The sequence below is a fragment of the Crotalus tigris genome, unplaced genomic scaffold, assembly GCF_016545835.1.
Source record: "Crotalus tigris isolate CLP2741 ecotype Arizona unplaced genomic scaffold, ASM1654583v1 scf7180000017601.7605149639:7615979, whole genome shotgun sequence".
Classification (NCBI taxonomy): Eukaryota; Metazoa; Chordata; class Lepidosauria; order Squamata; family Viperidae; genus Crotalus; species Crotalus tigris.
The window spans coordinates 14,210-41,503 of record NW_024096505.1 but is presented as its reverse complement, the minus strand read 5'-3'; the positions used below and the strand labels follow the sequence as shown (position 1 = coordinate 41,503).

The window sequence follows — 27,294 nt, the reverse complement described above, 5'->3', positions numbered from 1 at the left end:
GTGTGTGTGTGTGTGTGTGTGTGTGTGTGTGTCTATGAGTATAACAGAAGCATGTAAGAGGCTGAATGTCTACGCTGTACTGTTGGCAAGAATCAGTCCAGTGGCATCAGACCCATTATTCCCTCAGGGGATATTTTAAGAAAAACTTGTTACAGCACCAAGGCATGCAAACATTCAACAGGTGAAGCCTTCACGTTGTCGGCTTCTCCCGTCCGCTTCATTTATTGATTCCCTGCCTGGCGATTCCTACCTTAAGCAGCGGCCATATCCCCGCCGCCGGGGAACTACACCGGCGGCAGGGATATGAGGAACTCCGGGGCGTCCGGTCAGGTGAGGCTCCCTGGCTGAGCCACAGACTTGGCCGCCCTTTGCCAGCAGCGGGCGGAGTCCCCAGCTGAGCTAGCCAAAAGGGGGTGTTGCTCGACGGAACGGCTGCCCCTGTCACTGTGCCCGGCTGGCAGTCGGCGAGGAGCCTCTGCGGCTGCAGGAATAACCCGCTAACAGTTGGACCCGGGGAGCAGCCATCATGAGCAGCGACCACCAGAAGTGCGACGTGGTCGTGATCGGAGGAGGCATCTCAGGTAAGTCAGCGGAGGATGCCAGCGGGAGGGCCGGCTGCCGGTGTCCCTGAGGCAGGTGCTGGCGGACGAAGGCAGGGAGTCGGAGGGGATCGGACCCAAGGTTGGCCGAATTGGCTTGTGGTTCTTTTCGGCGGAGGGCTGAAGGGATGGTTCTTAGATTTCGTCGTGCGGTGGATGGGGTGGAAATGCAGTCGCACTAGCCCAGGGGTAGGCAACCTTGGCTCTTTTAGGACTTGTGGACTTCAACTCCCAGAATTCCTGAGCCAGCTTGGCTGGCTCAGGAATTCTGGGAGTTGAAGTCCACGAGTCCTAAAAGAGCCAAGGTTGCCTAACCCTGCACTAGCCGGTCAGCCGTGTAGGTCCGCCCTGAGCGCCGTGCCCTGCTCTGTCGCCTGGCGCCCAGCTGAACGCCATTCTCCTCCGGAGTGGCAGGCGGAGGCTGTTCTGGTTCTTTTCCTCAACCTGCTCACCAAGAACTCCTTTGTCCGCAGGCCGCGAATCCGGGATTAAATCGCCGCGCAGTAAGAAAGATTAAAACGGGGATGGTTTGTTTCAAGTTGGTGCACTTGAGTCATTTATAAATTCGGGGGCGCTAATCCCCCCAGGCAGTTTAGGTTCAAGGTCTCTGGAGGACACTTTCCTAACATATCTACATACTATGTGCTGGCAGACCTAACGGCCAAAGCTCTGAGTATATTTGCATGTACTGTACATCTCCCCCCCCCCCACCAATCCTTCTTGCTATATATCCATCTGATCTCTAGATACTAACCATAAGCCACAAACATCTGGGCTGGTCGGACCACCATTTGTTCCAGACTCTTGGGCTCCATGTCTTTCTTTGGTTTACTGGATACAATAGAACCAGTACTTCAGATGCCTTTTGAGTGTGTTGAAAGTGCAAGCCATCCTCTTCACCAGCAAAGGGGGATTATAGACATTAAGTTCCTTTAAAATAGCTTTGTCTTTTTTCAGCTGTTGGCAACATTATTCAGGGATGACAAAATAAATAAATGAATAAATATAGCAGAAGGATCAATGGGAGGTCACAAAGGGCTTCTAAACCTTTCCTTATCATTTGGTAGAAAAAATAATGATAAGGACATGCATAAAATGTCCTAGTGGCTGAAAAATATACAGGCCTCTGAAAGAGTTACAAGTTACACTCTGTTTTAGTTTTTGGTTTGAGATTACAATCCCACTTTTTGCTCACAATGACTTTGTAATAATCAAACTATACTTGTTAAATTTAAGTATCTCTTCTTGCCTTACCATCTGTTTTAATTGTATACCTGTCATTTTAAGGGAACATAGAGTGGTTGGCATTAAAATACTCTAGAATAAATAATAAGCATAGATACTTATACCCCACCTCACATTGACTTGGATAAATGAATTCAGAGGGAATGACTTCTGAGATGGACACACTTAAAATGGCACTATCCATTTCCAATCTGATTTAATGGTGCAATCCGACTGATTTCTATCAATTCTGTAGTTCTATATCAAGGAGAAATTACATTTATCCTACAGAATACATATGTAGAATTGAGGTCTACATATTTCCTAATACATATGAACTTTTGTAAGATTTTAGTCTAATAATGATTACAAATTTGTTTATCTTCATTCACCTTCTTTATTTTATTCATTGAAAACATAATGTTAAATTTTTCATTCATCTGATATTGGATGTCATCATTCACTATTATTGATCCTTCCTTTTGAATTGTGATAATTTGCTAGCAAGTTTATTGTTTGATTAATTATTTAGAGCTGACTAGCTCTATAAAGATGCTATATAAACTCTTGGTTGTTACTTACTCAACTAAGTAGCATTGTGCAATGCCTTTTTGACTTGGGTTTCTATATCTTAAACGTATAACACATAGAAATTCATTTTCTCCTCCATGGCTATACAATAATAGAGAAGCTACATTGGGTGTATTTCTGCTATGCAATTGGCAAATGCCCAGAACATTTAGCTTAGAAATGGCTACTATACATATCCCCAAACCTAGGGCCCTCTGGGAATTCCCAACATTCCCAGTCAACATTTGGAGGGCACCACTTTGGAAAAGATTAATACCTAAGTAGGCTTGCTGGCCTTGTTTTTTTTTTTTTTTGCTGATTTCTTGGTTGAAAGTTTATGTTGAACAACTGTGATATATAGCAAAAGTGGAGAATCTGCTATTCTGGCATTAGTTGTTATAAGTGAGCTAGTTAATTTAATAAAATACTGATGCTTCTATGGAAAGATGTTGCAAAAAAAATACCATTTCATGTTGGCATACTTTTCAGGTGTTGCAATATGTGTTAGCTAAGATATTATACTTTTGGGAAAGCATTAGTGAAGCATTCCTATCATTCATTAAAAAAGATTTATGGATCATTATTATGACCTTGCTTGATAATGAACAACTGGAAAACAAATGTTCAACCAACAATGAAATTTTAGATTAGATTTGAAACCTTCTGTAACAACAATGACTCTTAATGTTAATTCAAGAGTTAAAATAAAAAAAGAAAGGTCTTTTTGTTGGCTAGCAACAGAATGAGCTAAGATTATTAAGTAGCAGATGGAAGTCAAACAAGCCTTTTATCCGATTTTTCCTTCATGGAGATCAGAGTAGCAGGCGTTTTCATTTAATTTGCACAATAATACAGTGAGTTAAGTTTGTTTAAGAGAGAATTTGAACCTGCTTTCTTTTATCCTAGTCTGCTCTTTCATTCAAAACATATCAATATATAAAATTCAAAGTGTCTGGCACTATAGCATCAGTCTCACCTCTGATTTAGTTGAGAAGTCATGTGCATAGTTATGAACATGAAAGTCCTAATCTAAGCCCATTCCATATATTGAATTAAAACACAACTCATCTCTCCATCATAAATGCCTCCATAGTATTGATTATCCATGAATTTATATTCTGCCTCTGTTGTGACTCTCTGCCAAACTGTAATGTATTGATTTGAATGTGTCACTCCTTACAGAAATGTTAATTGTTCTTCTCACTTGGCTTTGCTGCTGTCTTGCTTTGGCATATCAGTATTGAGGAATAAATTGGATGTAATATTATTGCACAGTTCTGTAATTTCAGGTTTTTACTTCTCTAGATTGATTTGTTGCCCCCCTCTGCCTACATCCCATTAAAATAACATGAAACAAAGAAAATTAGGATGGGAACTCCTGAGCATAAACATGTGTTTGGCACTTGTTCAAATTACTGAGCAATGTCCAACAGATTGTACACAGAAACCAGGTCAGAAATAGCCACAGAGGGGGAGGGGGACAGACTCTGCCATGGTTGTATAGCCAGCTGGGCTCTTAAAGCTGAATTAATAACCTTGCCGCTTCATTGGAGAAAATAATGGGAAGTGATAGATCCAGAAATACTGGTTGCCGTTGACTTACAACTACAACTGAGCCCAACATTTCTGTTATTAAGCAAGGCAGATGTTAGGTGAGTTGTGCCTCATTTTACAAACTTTTTTCTCATGGTTGTTAAGCAATTATTGCAATTGTTAAGTGAATCATGTGGTTGTTAAGCAAATCTGGCTTCCTCCATTGACTTTATGTGTCGGAAGCTGGCTGGGAAAGTTACAAATGGTAACCACATGACCCAAGACAATGCAACTGCCATAAATACATGCCAGTTGCCAAGCACTCAAATTTTGATCATGAGGATGTTGCAACAATCACAAGTGTCAAAATGGTCGTAAGTCACTTTTTCAGTGCTGCTGTAACTTCAAATGGTGACGAAATGAATCGTTGCAAGTTGTGAACTACCCATACTGGCAAACAATCAACAAAAATCAAATTTGCCATCTCTCATTGTTTTATGTTGCTGCAGGGAAGAAGCTCAGACCTGCAGAATTTTCAATAATGCCATTTAGAACTGCACAAATAAGAAGTTACACAGATACATTCTCCTCCTCCTTCTCCTCCTGAAAGTATACATAAATAATAAAGTATTTATTATATACTTTTAAACTATGCTATGACTGTCAGATTAAGAGGAAAACTAGCTTTATTCCAGTACACAAGGTGATGCTTTATTCTGCAGAAATCATGAGCTGGTATCAGCATTACAATCTCGGGGGGGGGAGGAACTTTGGGGTTGTCAAATCTTTGTGATATCACTCAAAATACCACTAGGGAAAGAGCCTAAGATAGACAGTCTGTTCACTACAGCATTCTGGCCTTTTTAAAAATCCAGCAGCTACTTCTTGTCCAAAGTGACAAAAAAGGATAATGAGAAAATATAAAAGATAAGACATTTGGGACACACCTTTGGAATCTCAGAGACTCCCTTCTTGCTAGTTATACTGAGGTTTGGCACTTTCAGCAATTCATTGTTTTATACAGCATATACATTTCTTATGCAAGCTAATATACTACCGGTCTGCCTTTATGCACAGATAACACTTCAGTTTAATGTAGAAGTTAGGCAACAAGCTAGAAACCAGGAGATCATGACTTCTAGTCCTGTTTTAGGCACAAAGCCATCCAGGTATCCTTGAACCAGTCACTTTCTCTCAACCCTAGGAAGGAGACGAGGGAAAACCACTTCTGAAATCTTGCCAAGAAAATGCAGGGATTTGTCAAAGCAGCGTCCAAGAATTGGACAAGATTGAAGGGAAAGGGGACAAAAGTCAATAATCAAAGTGCTAACTAATGTTGATACAACATACAATTTAGATAATTTTTTTTAGATTAATAACCACCCACTATCCTTAATAACATCATTAAAATGAAAGGTAGGAATTCAAATCGATAGACTTGATTATCTGGTGTAGTTACAGTGATATTCCTTGATTATCTGCTGTAGATACAGTGAAGAAAAAAAATATTATAGAGATTATTGATGAATTCATGGCATTCCTGTGCAGCCAAGTGATTAGATGTTAAACAATTTTTGATCTGGAGGATTTCCAGAAAGATTCAATAAGCATCTGCCAGAGATTATTTAGAAAAAAGATGGACCAAGTTCTCTTCTCTGGGGCGATTCAAGTTTTCAGTGATGGCCTTCATGCTCAGTTGACATTATGTTAGAAGTCCAAGCACTATTTAGAAATTATCAAAGAAGACATTATTGCTGCAAATTTATGTGCAATAAACGCAACATTTTGCATAAACACTACAGTGTAAAATAAATATAATTGAAGAACATGAGACCAATTAAATAAAAGTAACAATTTTCCTTTCTGTAACAAACATAAAAACACTATGGTGTGTGTGGCTGCCTTTTCAACTTGTTTTCCAAGAGAAATTTCTACAGGTAATCCTTGACCAATCACAGTTACAACGATACTGAAAAATGTGACTTATAATGGATCTTCATACTTACAAATGTCTTAACATCCCAACAAAATGTGGATGTTTGGCAACTATATTCATGACAGTTGCAGCATACCCAGGTCAACCGCATGATTTACTTAACAACTGCAATGATATGCTTAACACTTGTGGCAAAAAAGTTAATAAAATTAGTCATAACTGATTTAACAACTGCCTTCCTTAGCAACTGAAATTTTGTTCCTAACTTCGGTCATAAGTTGGGAACTAGCTGTATACAACGACACATAGAACAGTGATACACTTTCCATGGCCACTTTGAAACTAAATGAATGCAAGAATCTCACTCTCCTAGGAAAAGCTGACTAAAATTCTTTCTTCCAACAAGACATTTCGAAACCAAATTTTCTTTCATTGAATTGCATGAGAACTGACAGATTTATTTTTCTGCACAGCATTAACTTTTTAAAAGACTGTTGAAGCTATTGTGAAACTAATTCAACTTATTGGCTTGCATGACAAAGCTGGAGTGCTTACTCATAAGTTCTATTTGCTGATTTTTAACTCCAAAGTTATATTATGCAATGATTTAAGTCTAGACCAATGTTCTACAACTTTCAATAGTGAATAGTAATTCTCAGCATTTCCAGCCATTAGGCTAATGAGCTAGCTGGTTGGGAATTCTGGGTTGCCAAGCAGCACATTTGCAGAATAGAAGGCTGTTTGAGATGAATATGGGTGCATACATACATACATACATACACACACATATAGGACCATATTTATATATGTTAGACAAGCCCATATACTGACGATAAATGAGAGTGAATAAGCTAATAAGAGAGAGAAAATACATTATGTACATGTTTGCTATAAACGGTTGGGCAAGCGTTGAGAAGACGCAAAGCACTTCATCAAGGAAAATCACACAACTTTATTTCATGGAGAATCATGCAATATCACTTCATTTGCACCACATTAATGTCAAATTGTCATATTCTCTACTTGACAACAACACTGCAGTCCCAAAGATGTAGAATGAAGTTGCGTCTATATGAGCAATTTGCCTAGAAATGATTGAATGAGAATGAAGTATTGTCTAACAATATTACATCCTTTTCTTTGGATAATGGGATCAGTGGGAATAATGATACAAATTGGTATTTGTCATAGAGACATATCTATTTAAGCTGGATTCAAACAATAAGCTATCATGGATTTGGTTTCGTTTTGATTCATTCTGATTTGTGAATTTAGTCTTGTTATTGTTTATAGCCCACTTATGGTTAAATCATAGATAAAACACAATGAATGAATTGTAACCTTAGAGTAATGCTGTAATTCTTGAGACCTAGTTCAGTACAGTAGCTAGAAGCAATTGAGTCTCTGATGCTAAAGCTTACATAATGGCCTCGATCTTATCACCATCTCCTAGCATAGTCTAGTCCAGTGGCTTTCAACTTTTTCAGGCCATAGAATCTATCAGTAAAAAAAATAAATTCTCAGAAACCCTGATCAAGAGGCAAAGCTCTAGTGAAAGAAAATTGACAACAAATCTTAATTTGTATTTGTTGCAATTTATTTATGAAATCTTAATTTGTATTTGTTGCAATTTATTTATGAAATCTATATATTAAAGTTATTTGGCGTTTTTTTGCCCTTAGTCTTCATGGAACCCATTTTTCCATATCTCATTTTGTAAGTTCCAGTATTAACTGACACTGATGGCAAACTTTTATTTTTTTTCTTGCTTGGAATCTTTAATTCCTTATAGTAACCAGTTTTTAAAGTCATAAAATGACTTAGCTTTGTTATAAAATATCCAGAGTAGCCATATAACTCTGTTTCCCATGAGAAGTTATTTTTATATAATTTCAAAATCTTATACTTAATGTCAACATTCCAATTTCATCTGAATTCTTAATTCATTTATAATTTAGATCAAAATCATATTGGCTTTTTGCTGTTTCTCAAATTCTTTTTTAAGCTTATAATTAATTTTTCTTTTGTTCAGAATTGAAGATAAATTTACCCAATGAAGACTTTTCAAATTTATTATTTTGAAAGTCTCTAATAGCTTTATGAAGGTTAGCAGGCAATTTCTGAAAGCAATGATAAAGAGAGGACGGTGAACATGGTGCCATTTAAAAGGCTCTGCTGTGGTCGTGAGCAAGATGGCTGATCTCTTCATCTCCCGGTGCTCCTATGGAGAACTGTTGTCCTGCCATCTCTGGATGAGGAACAGCCATCTGGAGCACATGAGGTGATCTCTCACCCTCTCCTTATCTGGAGAGGTTCCAAGGAATCAGTTTGCCCAGTGGCTCCTTGTATTATGTCACAGTTATTCACGCCTCTTCAGTTCACCATATTTTTCCCAGAAATTAAACTTGATCGGATTCCCAGGAAGAAAAAAAACAAAGTCCATGTAGATTAACATGAAAAACCTGAGAAAATAATTCCTTACATTCAAATCTTTTTGTTAACTGAATAGACATCTGGTATTTAAGAAGTATAATCATTTTTGTGTTGTAATATAAACTTTAGAAGACTATTAACCAAGAGATGATGAAATTTTTAATGATTTGTGGCATGAAGTTTGCATTTACTTAAGACACAAATTGATTTTTCCCCCCATACAAAAATGAAATCCCTGATCTAAATTGTGTAAGTTTTATCATCAGTGTTGACACTATCATCAACTGATATTATCATTTTCCATGAAGAATAAATAGCTCAGTTCTCTTATTTTCTGTTTTATATATTTCTAGAATACAGTCTTTTTTCTGCCTTTCTGCCTTTTTAACCACTTTGTTTAACTACTGAATATTGCTAAACATAGTTCCTGTCATGCTTACGACAAATGTTTAGCAATAGTTATACTCATTGAAAGGTGAAACAATGTTGTGTTCTTATCAGTTTATTGGGCCATAATTTTGTGAGCATGTCACAATGTCTTGTGGTCAAAGGCTGGTTTTGATTTTATTAGCAATGCTTCACAAAGTTGATCACCTTACAGTTACTCAACATGACAAATAGAATTTTGTGTAGAACTGAACATTGTTTAAAGCAGTGTTTTTTAAGCTCAGCAACTTTCAACTCCAGAATCCGGAACTGGCATTAATTGCTAAGGTTGACATAGACTTAGAGATCTATTAAATACCTTAAATACCTTTTTTAGCATGGTGATGTGATTATAAGACACTAGATATTTTCAAAACATTTACATATGCCCAGGTTCAAATCCCAGAGGGGTATATGACTAGCTGATGAGAGCTAAAGAGCTTGAAATAGCTATACTAGTCTCCCACTAACTCTTTGTCAGCCACAAAAAGTCTTGAATTTACAGTGTTCACAGTATGTGACGTCTGCCTGCAAAACATGCTCCTAGATTGGAGCGAAATGCAGAACAGACTGATTTATCCTATACTTGGTAGACCGGGTGCTCTAGCCAACATATATACACACACATACAACACACACACACACACACACACACACACACACACACATCTTTCTTCTTCTTACATATTATACACAGAAAAAGAGAACAAATATGAAAGGAATTTGAGAGGAAACAAAGCAATTTTCTTATATGTTTTTATTCTTTCTTATCAAGGATGAAATTAAAATTATTCAGAATTATTTCATCCCCATTATTGTCTTCTTATTATTAATTTAATTTAATTTAATTTAATTTAATTTAATTTAATTGTCTCCCTGCTTAATAGGGTAACTCTGGGTGGCTTACAATTTCAAAAGGATAAAACTATACAAAATCTATACATAATACAAATTAAATACTATAAAAATACAAATATTCAACCCTTACTAAAAGATGGAGAGGGAGGGATAGCATGAGCCAGGAGAAAGTGGGATTTGCTATTAATCTATGAACTACACCCAATGTGAAGTCTCTCTCTATCCCTCCCCCCATTGGAGCCCCAAGCCAATTGGTCGAGCAGGTATTTAAGCTCTTGCAAAAAGTCAGGAGGGTTGGAACTGACCTCACTCTGGGAGGAAAGATGTTCCGAAGGGCAGGACAGAGAAGGTTCTTCTCCTGCACTCTGCCAAGCCGTAATACCCTGGCTGATGGGGTCTGCAGCATGCCTCCTCTTCCGGGACAGATGGGGTGGGCCAATCCCATTGGGATGAGACGGTCTTTCAAGTAGCCTGAGCCCATGCCATGGAGGGCTTTAAAGATGATTACCAACACCTTGAATTGCACCTGGAAGCAGACTGGCAGCCAGTGCACTTCATGGAGCAGTGGGTTACATGGGCCACTCTTGGGGCCCCAAAAGCTGCCTGCACCCCCGCACAGCTTCTGAATGCTCTTCAAAGGTAGCCCCATGCAGAGTGTGTTGTAGATTTGTCTTTTCCTAACCATCTCAGCAAGGCGAAAAGGGTTTTTCTAAGTTTTTAACCATTGAATTTCATTTTGTTAGATAGGACCCAAAGTTGAAATCTCTCAAGATCCTTCTGTATCTTAAGCTATCTTCTGGAGTTTTGGCTGTTCCTGCTAGGTTGGTGTTGTCTGCAAATTGTCCCCCTATTCTTTTTCTCTCCCCATTTTGTATGGGTTCCACTGAGAATCTAAGGGCCAAAAACCTAACAGTTTTTGTGGCCTGAAAAAGTTTGAAAACTCTAATTGAAGACCAATACTCTCAATCTTGGCAATTTAACGTTGGACTTCAACTCCCAGCATGCTCATGCTTTCCCGGGAATTCTGGGAATTGAATCCACACATCTTCAAGTTACTAACACTGGAAAATATTAGTCTAGCCTTTAATGCTGGTATTCTCTCAAAGTGTCCAAGTACTAACCATGCCTACTTAGACAAGGTGCTACGATCTGCCGAAATAGATCCATTATATTATACAATTTCAGATAGACTTCTTTCATGCATCTTCTGGCCTGTCACCCACAGCTGCTATTTGTACATGATTTAAACAGGTCAGATGAGATCTGCTTGGCTTACAGCACTATGAAGCAGCTGATTAAACAGTCCACACAGTGTAATTGCTTGCACAGCTCATACACATCAAGATCAATTAGATTTTAATTCCTGCTAACAAACTATCAGATATTGAAGCAAATTACACAATCTTTTTTTCATATAGCTGTTTTTTGAGGCATGAGATCAAATTACCGGATGCCTTACAGTGAATTCACTCTCTCTCTCCATCGTTCTTTCTTTCTCTTTCTCCTTTTTCATTGTTTTCTAGCAGGCTGTATATTCTCATCCTCCAGTAGAAGTAATATGAATAATCATATGAGTCAGAAAATAATTTAGACACTCCTGACCACCAACCCACCTCATTTTCCCCTAAATTAATGAGCCTTTTGTTTCCCACTGAAAGTACCGAGCTGAATAAAATAAATTCATATGTGGCAGAAGAATAGTGGCCATCTTCTCCACTGTGGAAAAACCAAGGTTTTTAATTGCTAGAGGTATATGCATACATTGAGCAGGCTTAATGTTCATGGAGATTCTCAGTCATCCAGATCATAGTTGTCCCAAAGGTGCTTTTTCAAAAAGCAACAGGACTGGCCTTCAAAAGGTAACAAACTCCAGTTGCCTTTTGAAAAAGCACCCTTGGGACATTGTGCAAGCTTCTCACTTCAACCACTCCTATGTCTTATATAAAAATTTATCAGGATCCCATGAAAAGAAGGAGATATAAAAGGATTCATTTAGCGAGCAAGTTCCATTTTGCCCTTTGTTCTGAATGCATATGTAAGAAAAATCACAAGTTTATTCTGTGCAAACATGTTCAGGTCAGTGTGCAGAGGAATGACATCTAATGTTACAATTCTTATATTATATTCCCTATCCCCAGCATGTGTATGTGTAGTGTGATTTGTACATCTATGTAGAAGTACAAACTACATGTTTCCTGGACTAATTTTATAATTTCTGACATTTGAAATTAAATATTAAAAATGCATGCATTATCTTCTGAGACTAAACTGTTGACTGACTCTGTTGCAATTCTTTTTTTCCTGCAAATGGTGAATTGATAGAGAAATTAATGATATAATCTCAAGCAAAGTAAAATATTGGCTTTAAAAAAGTTTATTCTCTCCCCTCCCCCGCCATTTCTCTGATGGGAAATATTTATCTCATCAAGCATATGGATAAGAGTAGAAAACATTCTTTCATTCTTTTTGTTCTTTTTCATGATATTTAATTTAATTCATGATGAATTAAATTATTTTTGAACAATTAGTTTCTGATTCCAAAGCTGTTGTTGCCTTCCTGCCTCTCTTTATGCAGCAATTTACCTATAAATAAAGGCAATACAACTTCCAAGGACATAAAGAAACAATTTGGAAACTGAGAAATGGAATGTGAAACTGAGTAATCCTGGTGTTATTTATTAACAAAAACGTAACTGATTATTTAACAGGAAGGGAGATAAAGGTGCCTAATGCCAAGTTCAATATCTCAGTAGCAGTTCAGTAATCTAATTATTTGTATCGTGTTCACACTTTTAATTATCTCAATGCTATTAAATCCAAATCTCAGACAGTGTAATGCAATCAATGGATATTGGAGCTATATAAAAAAAAATCCTAAGCTTAAGGGAATTGGCTGTCTTACCTGCAAATAAAAAGGGTTGTCCCATTTTGTTCTTTCACTAGGCATCACATTTTTTTAGTGTCTCTGCAAAGATGATAGTCATGCTTTCAAGGAAGCAGTTGACTCAGACATTAAGGCAGTATGTAAGAGATGTAATCGGGTCTGCTTTTGATCACAGAGGGAATTGGTTTGAGCTCCTGGTACATTTATCAGAAAAGGTTTTGGCAAAAACACTGACCTGTGTAGGGTTCCTCTTAACAGAGTTAGGAACTTGTGGCTTACCAAATCCTAATGTACTTGATAGGAAGATGAGTCTGCACCGAATAATTATTCGAGTAATGGGGAAGGGCATATATACTGATGAGAAAAAGCTTTTGAAGACAATGGGATGAGTGGAAGGTGCAAACAGTTACAACTTCTGCAGTAAAGATGACCCTGAACAAAAGTTATTGTTCGGTTAAGTAATGGCTTGTTTCCCAGAGTCACTGGGTTGAGATGAGCGACTATAGAAAATAAATAAGTAAATAACCCACTGTTGTAAGGCCCAAGTGTTAGAAATAACTTTTCTTTCCCTGTTGACTACTTCTTCCTTGTAGCTCTTCTCCATCCAACTTTTGTTCCTCCCTTTCTCTCTCCTTCCCTTCTCACTGTAGCTTATAGAAAAAAAGTATCCCGTTTCCATCTTGGTTCTTTGTTTTCTTCTCTGGAAGAAAACTGGAAGGAGGGAAGGACACGTATACATGTGGCACAGGGCAAGATTATCTGCGGGACCACTTTTCCTTAAGGACGTATACCCATCTTCCAGGTCAGATAGGGCCCACTCCTAGCCCCTTTCTCCAAATATTGTCATCTAATAGGAGCTAAGAAGCATTCCTTTACTGTGCCAGCCCCTGCCCCTGCCCTGTGGAACACTCTGCCTCCTGAAGGCTACCCTCCTAGCCTTTTGTAAAGCTTTGAAGTCCTAGCTTTTCCCATTTCAATTTTCCCATGATTTATTTTATTGTCTAGAGATGAAGCAGTAGGTATTTTATTAAGCATATTAGTGGATATTAATTGAAATCCTGTGAATGAAAATAATCTGGATATAGCTCTTTTCTAAGATCTTAAAACTAAACATTGTTCCTGCCGCTTTGTTGAACATTAAACAAATAAAATTATTTATTACATTGTAAGTAAGAGTTGCTTTGAAGAACGGAGAAAATGCAAATGTTATCTGCTTTTCTTTCCCATAGATCAGTCATGTCAAACACAAGGTCCGGGGGCCGGATGCGGCCCGCGAAGTGGTTTCATGTGGCCCGCGAAGCCATTCTGGAAACAGTGAGGGAATGTCCCCCGCTGCCTTGGCCCTGGCCCAGGCCAGCCAGGAGCCAATGTACAATTTTGTGGTAGCCATCTTGGCACTTGCCCCAGTGGATCATGCCTTGGCACTTGCCCCGGTCCCACCCCCTTCTGCCAGAGACCCTCAAATCTGTCCCACTCCTGCCCAGGCCCCCATAGGCACTCTTGATGTGAATGATGTAGAACTGACCATGCCCACCCAGTAGGCCACACCCATTCCATCCATGCCCACCCAGTAGGCTGCACCCAATCTGGCCACACCCACCTGCCCCCCCCAGGGCAACCACAATGCTGATGCGGCCCTCAGTGAAATTGAGTTTGACACCCCTGCCATAGATATTTAAAGTATACTTAACCTGTATAATTCCCTTACCTATAAATGCTTATATCTCGCATATGATAGAATGCAAACTTATTTCCCAAGAGTGTAAAATCTGCATGAGCTGTTTTACAATTTCTGAACAAGTGCAGGAAAGAAAGCACAGCTTTCTCATATGTTAATCTTCTCTTCAGTAAAATGTATGAAGCTGCTCTGGGCCTTTAAACTTTTTAAGGAAGATAGATTATCTGTCCTTTTAAAGCTACCAGAAGGTTTTTCTTAGGAATTAGCATTCTGAATCAAGGTTGGGAATCATCTTTCTTATGCAGTTGACTAATGGAAAAAAAATTCAGTCGTTTTTCTTAGGAAGTTGACTAATGGGAAAAAAATCAGTCTAGGATGGAATTATTCCTGATAGACTAGTTAGAAGAGGAAAGGTGGACCAGCAGTAATATGAAACATTAGATGCTTCTGAAGGCTACATAAAATTAGTCTGATGTTACATCTTCCTAACGCTTCTCAATTTTTTCTAGTTTTGTAAGTAATATGTAGTCACTCCAAGAGTCTAAACTAAAGTTATAGAGAAATAATAGAAAATGAACTACTATATATATTTAATGCTTTTAATTTTTTTTCATTATATGTTTAAGGAGCCAATAAAATTTTATTTATGCTAACAGATCATAGAATTTTGCATAAAATATCAAACAACAAGATATATAATAAAATAATAAAATAAATGCATAGCTATTTTTCTTCTAATTCAGAAAAGATCTGTCAGAATTTAATTATTCCCAGTGTTTTCTTATATTTCTTCTGACTTATAATTCTTTCCTACCTTTAAAAAAAAGCCTTTTAAGGTGTTGAAAGAAAAGTCTTCATCATCAGGGTCCAGTCCAAGCTGGGAATAAACAAAATGGAGACTGCTTTAGAAAGAAGGTTGTAATTTATTGAAGAACAGAACCATAAGACATGAGGCTCTGGAGCAGCTGACCACATGTTGCTGGGCCTGGTGGGTTTTTAATTCTTTCTTGGGCATTTGTGTTTGGAGTTCCTGTTCCTGTGGCATGAACTTTGACCTGAGGTTTTGAGTGTGTCCTTTTTGGTATTGGTGGGTTAATCCTATTATTTCCCAAAGGTCATATCCTGCTTCTCTGGGACTGGGACTGATGGCTTACTTCTTGTGTTGGATTTCTTGGGTGAGAGGGTTGTTGGTTCTAATTCTATCATTCTGCTATTGTTAGCTGTCAATTTTGCTGCAGGGGATTTCAAAATATTTTGTCTTGAATGCGCTTCTGCCTGGTGGTATTTAGAATAGGATAGGATAGGATAGGATAGGATAGGTTAGGAAGGGACCTTGGAGGTCTTCTAATCCAGTCCCCTGCTGAAGCAGGAAAACCTATACCAGTGGTTCTCAACCTTTTTAATGCCGCGACCCCCCCCAACCGGTCGTAAATCGAGGACTACTCAACCGGTCGTAAGTCAAGGACTACTCAACTGGTTGAGAACCACTGACCTATACCATCTCAGACAAATGATTGCCTAGCCTCTTCTTAAAAATCTGCAGTGATAGAGCCCTCACGATTTCTGGATTTGCTTATGAATGGGGCTTAATGGGATTATCAAGTCTGCATTTCTAAAAGGTGGCTGCCTGAGTTTCTACTGGGGGCTATTAAGAAAATCTGCCCCTGCTTTTCTGCCTTTAAGATTCTTTGTGGAAATATATTTCCAAAATATTTCTTTCTCAGGGGAGGGGGGAGTTACTGTCCTCCTGCAAAGGATTTGTCAGCCAATTGGAAAAATGTATTCTCTTCCATAGAACAGGAAGGGTGGTATTAATTCAAAATGCCATGATTGGTTCAGCCAATGGGACATCAATACAGTGACACCCTCTACATAGGACAGATTTAGTCCTGGAAAAGAAAGTTATTCCATCTCCATTCCAGAATACTGATGGTAAAAGATTAAGCCTGGTGAGATTAAATGCTCTTCTGTAAGAAACAGAAGGAATGATATACAGATACTTAGGAAAAGAAAGGACCAGCCCCATAGGCACCGGTGAGAAATGATTCTGCCCCTTTGGAAGTCTTAAATCCAGAATATGTTGCTGGACCTCCTGTAAATCCCTCTCAGATCCTAAACAATTGAGTAAAAACAAAACAAAAAAACAGAATAGACCATCTGAAGGTCTGCTTTTTTTCTAAGAGGAACCAAGTTTGTAGACAAGGATTAACTGTTTTAAAAAGTTTAACCAGAAATTCATTTTAACCAGCATTTTAGTTGACATGTTCCATCTTTGCACATGTTCAAATGGTGGATGAATAAATGTGAGAGCAGAATGAAAGAAACGTCTTTATGAGCATATCTAATTATTTCATGAAACAAATCCTGTTTCCTCCTCAAAAATGTTTTCTTTGGTTCTATATGCACAGTCAGTCAAAACTGATTATATATTTATCAAATTATAGAATTGAGTCAGGTATGGGGGAATTTATTTAACTTTTTTCTTATTTTGCTTTTCCATCTATCATGCTTTATACTAATGTTGTGGTTGAATGTAAGTTCTGATGTTATCAAATAAAAAATGAAATCCTCAGTCATGGCTGCTGACATTTTAGTCACACATTAAATTTAATACAGATTTCTATGAGAACAGGGAACAAGCTCTGTAGCTGTGTAAAAGCCCATAGAATGTCAATCTCCTCCAATGTAATCTTCTAAAGGGAAGCTATTTGAAAACAGGTTGCCATAGTTACCTATGAAAGCTTGGAGAATTGGCCTTATCCTCCATCTAAATGTTGCTGTAGTTCTTTTCTCTCTTTTTAAAAATCCTTTTTCCTTTCCCTTTTTGGTACTTAAAATCTTGTTAAATTTTCTCTGTTATCTATTTCCCCCCCCCCCTTCATTAACACACAATCACACAAACAAGCACACACCCTAAACAGTAATGTAATGAAGTCATTAGTATTAAGTACTAGGGTTAAGACCAAAATCTCTATTATACAACAAATACTATATGTGAGTTGTAGCGGTTCTTCTTTTAATGTTCCACCTTTTATAACAGGCCAAATAATTTTATGCTTGTAATATTGACGTTAAATTGTAATTATTATTGAAAAAAAGCCTTTTCTCTTCTCATTTCTCAGTAGTCTGAGCTATTAAAATAAATATTAATAATTTTAATTGTATTATATAAACATCATTGAATTGAAACAGTATAATGTATCATGATATAAAGCAACATAATAAAAAAGAAAAAATGTATTCTTTGTATAAATAAATTCTATGGCTATCAATATGCGGAATTTGTTTTACTATTTGTCTTGGAAAAATCAAAGTTAAAGCTACTAAAATGCCACAATGCATTTGGTGGTTTCATTTGACATTCTGTTTTACTATGCTTTATGCCAGGGGTCCTCAACCCCCGGTCTGTGGACCAGTACCTAGGCCGCAGCATGCCAGCAACCAGTCCGCACAAACAAGCAAAGCCCCATCCGCAGGCAGCACACAAAACCATGCACTCTGGTCTACGGAAAAATTTCTCTCAACACAACCGGTCCCTGGTGCCCAAAAGGTTGGGGACCTCTGCTTTATGTTACATCATAAATAAAACCTTTATCTTTACCTAAAGTGCAGATTTTGACAAAAATGCCCTTGTAGAAAATATTACATTGGCTTTATTATAAAGTTCCATTTTCTACAGTGAAAGCATGGTATCTGACCTTATCAGGCACCTTCAGAAAAGTTGAGGAACCATTGCAGATCCATATCAATATCAGCAGTATCACCTGTAGCTCTTTTTTATTCCTACCTTTCTCAAGCCTTCTCCTTTTGAACTCCTTTTTTGGCTTGTCATTCCAAAATTGGGAAAAAGACCATCTTCTCCCATAGGTAGTAAGCCCAGAAAAGTTCTGAGTTCTTGAGTGATCCCTGTGGGATTTCAAGGTATACTAGTATTATGTATAGATATTAAGAATTGATGTGTTTTGGTTTAAACGTGTCTCCAACCGTTTTGGAGGGAAAGTTTAAGTTAAATTTGAGCGGGAAAACACCATTTGATTTGATTTGTCGCCGCCTAGAGGCAGCAAGTATAAATAGCCGTCATTCTGCTGGCTAAGCCAGTTCTGTTGTCTGTTATAATAAATACGTTATACTAAAGCGGTCTGCTTAATGTCTCCAAAAACCCACTATGCAACAACTAGCATTATTGAAAATCATTAGCTTAAATACTAGATGTTCTGTACTTCACACTTACATTAATTAACTCTGTTCTTTATGTTAAATATTCAAATTGTTAGACATTTTAATATGTCCACTGAATCCAACTTTATTCCTTTAGGTCTTGGAACAATATCAAGTTTATAGTATGCTTTGGAAGGGACGGTTCTTACATTTACTTATCAAAATGTACTAAGGAGGAAAAAGAGTGAGAAAAAGAAGTGGAAAGAAATGGAAGGACAAAATTCTGAAAACTTGTTTTAAAGCTTCATTACTAAAACAGACAGTTACATAATAAAAGTCTCGTGCTAAGCCCTCAAGATTCTATCAACTAAAATCAGAATAAAGTAGAATTGGAAAATACTTTCTGTCTAATATTTTGGTCTTATATTCTTAATTTAATGCCAAAGAGTATTTTTCACATTTTTTATTTATAGCTTATTTATTGTAAAACTTAAATTGCTATGAAGATCTTTGTGGCATTGTGCAGTGAAGTTTCTGTTGTTGTTTAGGTTTGTCTGCAGCGAAGTTATTGCATGACTCAGGATTGGATGTTATAGTCTTAGAAGCCCGAGACAGGGTTGGAGGCAGAACTTACACAGTAAGGGTAAGTACTGTGTGTATGTTTGTGTGTGTGTGTCTTTCTTTCTGTGTATAATTTTCCACTATAGAATGTGAGAATGTAGGGTTTCCCAGTATTTTGCTATTCAAATTGGTGCTCCATGTTGTGTTCCAATTGCATCTGTTCCTTTAATCAGGAAGCCCTGCTGATAGTCACTCATGCCTTAGTCACTTTATGACTGGATTTCTATTAATGGAGCTGCCCTTGATGACCCCTTGGGATTTTAAATTGATCCAGGATACAGTGGTATGGATAGTTATGGGCAATTCTTGCTATTCCAATGTAACTCTTTTAATTCAGGAGTCCCCAACCTCTGGGCTATGGCCCATTACCAGGCCATGGCCTGTTCACATCCAGACCACGTGAGTGATGGCTAGGCACACATGTATGTGCATGCAGCTCAACTTGCTTGTGCGGCCTGGTTCCCCTCCCCCCTCCCACGCAGCTGAGCCACCAAGCCACAAAGGTTGGAGACTGCTGTTCTAATTCATAAACTGCACTGGTTACCAGTTCACTCTCAGTTGCTGGTCTTACGTATGAAAATCTTTGTGGTATAGGCTTCTAGTTTGCGATCGCGACTCCGGTGGATGCGCGGGGGGAGCGCTCTCTCTGCCACCCATTTTTCCTTCATTGGGAGACCCTGAAAAGGGTCGAAAGTCGCCCTGGAGGGGCGACGGCCATGAAGAAGACCCTCAACAGATTGTGGAAGGGGGGTAGCCTTTCTGTTTGATCCGAGGCAGTTCCTTTGGACCGATGGAGAAAAGATCAGCCATTAACATGGCCGATCACTAAGCTGTACCAGCCAAAAGCCAAAATCACCGCCAAGCACCACGCGGAGGAATTGGGTGAGACCTTACCTTACCCTTCTTATGTCCCAATTACCTTCCTTAAAAGCCTTTTGAAATTTCTTCCCCCCTTTTAACATAGTGGCATCTGCCTACTTTGGGAACATAAAGCTTTGAAAAGAAAAGAAAAGAACAACTAAACTAAACAATTAAATAACTGGACTTGCACTTTTTGGATATTTGGGATTCCCATTTCTACGGGGACCTATTACCTTATCTACTTGTTAAGTTGGAAAAAAAGTTAAACTGGATAAAAGTCTAACTTGAGTTTGGAAAAATACATGCTATCGGGGACATCTTGTGGCGAAGCCTGGTATAGCAAGTGAGTTTTTTTTTTGACTGTGAGACCTGCTTATTGCCTAGATTTGTCCTTGGTACTATCTAAAAAAGATAAGAATTTGAAACAGCTGGGTGGTGAAAATAACTTCTAGGAATAGTAGAGGTAGACATTCACTGACTTTTATCAAAAATAGCCTCCACTAAAAAACTATCTGCAAACACCATAGAAATGGAGGAATACTACCTACAACTTAACTATAAACCTATACTTGAAAAAAATCCTTGAAGCTACTGAGCTAATGAATTCCAGATTGAAAGACAAAGATGCCACTTTAAATTTACAAAATGGAGCCCAGATTTCAACTGATGAACTTACAATCCAAAAAGCAATAGGAGAGGAACAAATTAATATCAAAGAGGACCTTAATGAACAACAAGTACAATCTACTGAGAACTTTGATAGTCCAACCTTGATTTCAACTAAAAAAACTGCAATTCAAAAAGTAACAGAAACTGAAGAAAGCAACACCAAGATGGAGGGTGCTATAGATCCACAAATACAGCATATTGAGAACCTAGATAACCTAGACAATCAAACAACAACCACAACATTGGACATGACCTCTTACTCAAGCCAGACAAAACCGGAAGAAGAAGAAGACCAGACTGAATTGACAATAAATACTCTAAACCAAACATGGAGATTTGAACTATTAGGGCAACAATACAATGATTATAAAGGGGCCAGTTCCTTTAAAAAATTGATAACTGGATGGTCTCCCTTGATTCAAATAACATGTGTAGGAATGAAGGGAGATCCACTTGAGGATTTAAAGGCACTGGTATGGAAGCCTGCTTGGCATAAAAAGAAAGCTAGAGTTAGACTTAAAAAGTAGGATATTTTTGTTTTTGACTTATAATGGAAGAGCCTAAAATCTTACTTAATGGGCCAAGGAGATTTTAAAAGATATTAATTGATTTAATATTTGGGACTTAGATTTATAAGGGAAATGAAAATTAGCCATTAGAATATAGTTTTGAATTATAATATGGAAGTTGGATTGAGACAATAAAGGATACTTTATTAGTAAGTGATGAGGTATTAGGATGAGAAATAGAATATATTTGTGAAATAAAGTAAGAATGTATTTAAATAAACAATATGTGTATTTTAGATATGACAACTATTATGTAATGAAATAAGGGAAATTTGGGTTACCCAAAATCTAAATATTATGGATACTAAAGGCTAAACTGGAATACTGTAATTGAAATTCGGTAAAATTTAAAAACAGGACATGGATATGTATAAGTTAAAATATATTGATAAATACCTTAATTGATCGAGTTATAATTAGAAATGTATTAATTTGAATGTGATATAATAATTAAGGGAAACAGAGAGGGAATTTTTGATGATGTAATTTGAGACATGTACGAAAGATTTTTGTTACTGGACTATTGATTACCCAATCACCACGCTGCTTCCTAAATACTTGGATGTAAAACTGGAAAATTAATAAAACTTGTTTTTTTAAAAAAGAAAATCTTTGTGGTATAGAGTTAGCTATTTTCGTCTTGAATCTTTTCTATCTGTCCAGTAAGACTTATAGAGTCAGTGTGCTCTAGGGTCTGTCATACAGGCAATCTTACCTGGCAGAATTCAAAAGATGTGCTTTCTTTGTTGCTGTTCCTTCCCTATGGAACAACATACCCCTTGAGCTCTATCTGGCAGCAATTCTGAAGGCCTTTAGAAGGGCATTAAAGAATGGTTCTTATTCAAACATTGAGTTTGGGAAAGATATGGCCTTGGATGAGTTTTTCCCCCCAGCAATTTATGTGACTATATATCTCTGGTTTATTTATATTTTTTTGTCTTTTTATCATGTAATCTTATGGATTTATTTTTGTTTTTAATGAGGAATGCTACTCTTAATCATATGCTGAGTGGATAACTATAAACACTAGTTAAACAAATAAATGAATAAAAGTTAACCTTACCCAAGCATGAACAGCTTCATCAAAATTGGATCATACTTCTTTGAGCCAAGATCTGATCCTTGCAGATTCCTTAAAAGATTACCTTTCTGACCAGCAAAAAAGGACATTGTAATCATTATGCAAAAAAATATCAATGTTGTATAATGATAGATACATTGACACACGTTTCCCTTTTTCCCATTCACGTTAATGATACCCACGTATTCATTTATCAATACATTATTTTTTTTCTCAACCAGAATAAGCATGTCAAGTATGTTGACTTGGGAGGAGCATACGTGGGACCCACACAAAATCGTGTTTTACGACTGTCTAAGGAGTTAGGACTTGAGACTTACAAAGTGAACGAAGTTGAGCATCTTATTCATCATGTCAACGTAAGAACAACTGTTTCTTAACCTCTTTTATGATGTGGGAGACTCACAAAGCTTTAATAACTTTTGAAATTTTATATTTTGGAATGGTTTGTTAAATACTCAGGTTAACAAGATATGAAAGAATTCTGAAATTGAAGAAGTTGAGTTTTCTTCAATTTGTATTATTTCAGGAAGTCAAAGTAGGCAGAATATTTTATTTAGCATAAAGATTAAAAGATAGATACAATTGGGGTGATATATATAAGTCAGGTAGCTGGCAGAAATATTTTGGCTATTTCTTTTGGAGGTATCTCCTATCAAATCTGTTTAGTGGTTGACCTCTGGTCATGAATATTATTGTGTTAGCTAATATCACTGACACCAATTGTCAGTCCAAACCATAGTATATTTTGTAAGGATAAAATGTGGGGAGAGAACCCCATATGTACATTGTCTTCAGAAAAACCAGTGAGCTATAAGTAATGCACAATACCAATTTTATGGCTTCCAGACAACCTTTATTTTGCACACCAAAATTTATTGGTAAAAATTATGTTTGATAGTGAATCTTTCCATTTTTTCTCTCTCAAAAAGTAAGGCGCAAAATTTAGTGGTATATAATTTTAAAGTGCAATTTCCTAGCAAAAACAAACTTTTGGGAGAGAGACCACTGGCTACATTAAGAAATTTAAATTTATGGAAAATTTCCTTAACTATATCTCCAAACCAATCTCAGGACATAGTACATAATTGTTTAATATAAGCCTCAGATTGATTGCCCTATTATACAAATGTAGTTTGTTTTCTTTCATAGAGGAAGGTTAATAATAATTATTTGACCATTTACCTTTATGTTAGAGAAGTGTAGAAATGTCAGCTATGACTATTACATTGTATTTAGCAAATCTCATGAATTTTACAATAACTATAACAACAGATGGTGATAATCAGTACATTTCCCTCCCACTTCTCCGGCATTGCCTAGGTCCCTTGAGATGATTCATAAAACTAAGCTAAGATCTTATAAATTAACAACAACAACAAAAAAATGAAAGTTGAAAGTTCATCTCACCCTGGCAAAAGCACAGGACCCCTACATAATTTAAAATTGGGAAAGCAATATAGACAAGCTTCTCCAAACACTTTTGGTATACCACCAAAACAGTATCATCGGGTAATATCAATGTCTCTACTTATTGTGTTTTTCCAGTGTTGAATTAAAATAAGAGGATTGTTTTCCTTGACATGAAGCCAGTTTTTAGAGGAGAGAAGATAGCAGACAAAAACAGGCCTACTTTCAAATGAACTTCTACATCATCTTATTGATTCATGAACCAATTAACTTCTCAATATACCTTTTTTTAAAGGCTCATCATGAACCCAATCTCTGCAGATTGTCATGAAACTTGTACCACACATTTCTCATCAAATCCTTCTTGTAGGAATTCATTTTAATTCTGCTTTTAAATTTTAAAATTCCCAGATTTTACCTTTTCTCATATTTTCTAATCAAACTTGTAAATAACAATATTATTTTCGTGTTGTGACACTCCTTTTTGTATTGAATGTATTATTCTAATTACCCTGATTTAATAATCTTCAGAATTAACTGTAAATTATAACTTTGATGATATGGTTTTGAACATGTTCTATTTCTTCTGTAATAAGCAATCTATTGTTTCTAAGAACTTTGTGTATGGCCTTATCAGACTTGACTTGACAGGTATCAGATTTTTCATTAAGCATTTATGGATCAATATCACAAGATTTTGTATATATGTGTTTATTATATCTCTATGTCTTCATATTTATATCTCTTGAACCCTGTAGAATATTGTCTCTGGTTAGATGCTGCCATTGCTTCCATTGGCAAACACTATAAACTTGCAAATATATACCAATGCCCATGTGAGAGATAAGCTGAAAGCCAATAGTCTTCAGTGCAGAGTTGTCCTTTATGTCAACACCAACAACCAGTGTCAAGGCCATGAACCCCAGGGCAAACAGTCTGTTGAAACATAAGAAAAGAAAAGGCATTCAGCTTCAGCTGTCATGATGTAAGAGAGAAATGCAGTCTCATGCTGACAAAAGGCAACCAAGATCCTTCTATGTCATATGTCTAGGAAGGTTTGACTTTTTGACATTGATCCTTTCGGTTGGGAAGGTAATTAATAATTTATATTTTCAGAAATAGTTAAAAAGTTGCTGACTTTTTGTATCCTTATTCCCCAAAAGATTTAAGTTAGAGCCATATTAGAAAAAAAATGAAAACCTAGTTACAATGCAATCTCTTTTTTATTAGATAGTGTCTTATTATCAGAGAGGTTTCTTATGTTATTTATTCACTATTATCCTGCCTTTATTATTTTTATAAATAACTCAAGGCAGTGGACGTACTTTCCTCCTCCTACTTTCCCCACAGCAACAAACCTGTGGGGTGTGTTGGGCTTAGAGAGAGTGACTAGCCAAAATCACCCAGCTGGCTTTCTTGTATAAGGCATTATGGCCTCTAAAGACTCTCCAAGATTTCAATTTTGCTGTGCTGATTATAGAATCCTGAGTATACAGTAAAGATGTCAAAAGGGGAAACTTGAACTTTTGCACATTTAAATGAACATAATTCTGTGTATCTTCTATCAAATATTATTATTAAAGATACCAAATGAATTGAGATCTAACACTGCCCCATAAAATCTTTCCTATCCAATGATGCATGCTGTGATCATATGTTCATATTAGTAAAGTTGGAAGGGACCTTGGAGGTCATCTAGTCCAACCCCCTGCTCGGGCAGGAAACCCTACACCATTTCGGACAAGTGGCTGTGATTATCATGCTTAACTTGCATTTTTAATTAATTTGTCAATTTAATCAGACACTTTACGATAAAGCCTAACCAAATCCAATTATATCAAGAATAGAAATCAATTAAGCTGTTTTGGTGGAAACAAAAAGGCTAATCTGGACAAAATCCTTATACATTACCTTATATGGCTTATTTTTATCATGAACATTTGTAGACCGTGATAAGCATTTCTGAAATATTCTAAATAGAGACTAAGCATTCTAATGTTTTCCAGTTGGTGGGAACTGTATTCCCAATAATCCTGAATTTATCTGAAACTGGAAAATTCTTAAGTATTCTTATGTAGAAGTGTAAACCTTCTTAATTAACACTTGATTTCCCAAAGGCTCTCAAATCCTATAGCATCAGGTACTGATCTGGAGAGCAGATAAATCTCCTATAATGTACTCTTTCCCTTTACTATTGCCAAAATATTGTTGTGAGTAAGTATATTTTAAAGGATAGAATTGGACAGTGAAGAGATTGGGGTAAGAAAATTGGATAGCATATTAGCCTTCCTATCTATGTGGTTGCTGAATCTACCTGATGATACGACACAAGAGATGTGGTTGCTAATACCCACTTGATGGCACATCATAATCCTATCACTTTTAGTCAAGTCTGGATTGGAAATGAACAGAACCAGATGATTTCCTAACATTTTGGAAAACAGCTAAGTCAGAGCTGGAAGCAGCACAGAAAGAGAGCACTGCAACTTCTTCAACATCCCCTTTTCATGACTTTGAATGTTCCTGCTGTTTCTGCTGTTCTCTCTTTGCTCTTTTAGTTGTTCAAGTTGTTCTTACCTAGGTTGGCCACTTACAGATACTATTCTAATACAACTTCTTAGCACTAATATGAAAAGGAGAGTTTTGCTCTCCTTGTTCTGACTGTGGTCGATAGAGAAGTATAATAGAAATGGTGAGCATTTGAATTCACATCCTTTCCTGGACTTTTTAATTGTAGCTAGATGGAATAACTATCAGTTTTGAGTTGTTTCTTCTTTCATCAACCTTACAGGGCAAATCTTATCCCTTCAAAGGGCCTTTTCCTCCAATGTGGAATCCCATTATTTATTTGGACTACAACCATCTATGGAGGACACTGGATGAAATGGGGAAAGAGGTAAGATTTGGACAAGTTGCAACTTGAGATATGTATGTAATTAGTCAATATGCTGGCTGGGGAATTCTGGAAGCTGAAATCTACACATCTTAATGTTCCTGAGGAGCTATTTTTCAATGTGAACATCAACAGAACTAGGCAAAGCAGCCTATTCTTCAGAATGCAAGTCTGTTTCCATTCATGTGTTCTCCTTCCAAGATGCCTCTGTCCCTCCGGGGGGGGGGAAAGGGGTTGATTTTTCTACTACTTATGAGGGTATGAATGAAAGAGACCCAATATCTTGAACAGCCCAATTTCAAGACAGTTTATTTATAGTACTAAGATGCTTCATTGGATAAACAACAAATATTTATTTCGTTTATTAGTTAAATTTAATTAATTAGATTTAAAATATTTGTGATTTATGTGAGAATTTCCTTTTGTTTTATCCTCACAAAAGCAATTTTGTGAAACTGGCTGCATGGTCAAAAAGTGTTCTTTGGTCAACAAACATTTGGTGGTTTAAAAAAACCCTGCAAAATATTCATTGATACAGTTCATCTACTGTACCAACTCAGAATAAAATACTTTCCTCTACTAAAACCCTGTAACATAAATGACAGAATTGTTATAAAAGCTGACCAATTTAAACCAATTCAAGAAAGTCTTTAATTTTGAAGAACAATCATTCCTTTGTTGCAGACTAGGGAAAAAGCATTGGGAGCTAATAAAAAGGTTGGTTGATTTTGAAACTGTGCATGATCATCTCTGTGTTGTGTTTTTTCTTTACCCATGTGTCCTTTCCTTTCCTAGATTCCTAATGAAGCTCCATGGAAAGCACCACATGCAGAGGAATGGGACAAAATTACCATGGAACAGTTGCTAGATAAAGTGTGCTGGACAAAGTGA

General features: G+C 36.9%; 1 protein-coding gene across 1 annotated transcript; it reads left to right on the top strand.

Moving 5' to 3' along the window:
- The first annotated feature begins 286 nt into the window (after window positions 1-286).
- LOC120319227 (amine oxidase [flavin-containing] B-like) lies at window positions 287-27,294 on the top strand. Its single transcript, XM_039367859.1, has 5 exons — window positions 287-581; window positions 18,848-18,942; window positions 22,322-22,459; window positions 26,302-26,406; window positions 27,199-27,294. Exons 1-5 carry the CDS (start codon window positions 527-529, stop codon window positions 27,292-27,294), a joined length of 489 nt encoding a protein of 162 aa, XP_039223793.1. The 5' UTR covers window positions 287-526.

What these genes read in the sequence shown, in the direction of transcription:
- LOC120319227 (XM_039367859.1), top strand. Translation starts at nt 527, where the DNA reads ATGAGCAGCGACCACCAGAAGTGCGACGTGGTCGTGATCGGAGGAGGC. An exon ending in GATCGGAGGAGGCATCTCAG is followed by an intron (nt 582 to 18,847) that starts GTAAGTCAGCGG and finishes GTTGTTGTTTAG; the next exon opens with GTTTGTCTGCAGCGAAGTTA. An exon ending in ATCTTATTCATCATGTCAAC is followed by an intron (nt 22,460 to 26,301) that starts GTAAGAACAACT and finishes TCAACCTTACAG; the next exon opens with GGCAAATCTTATCCCTTCAA.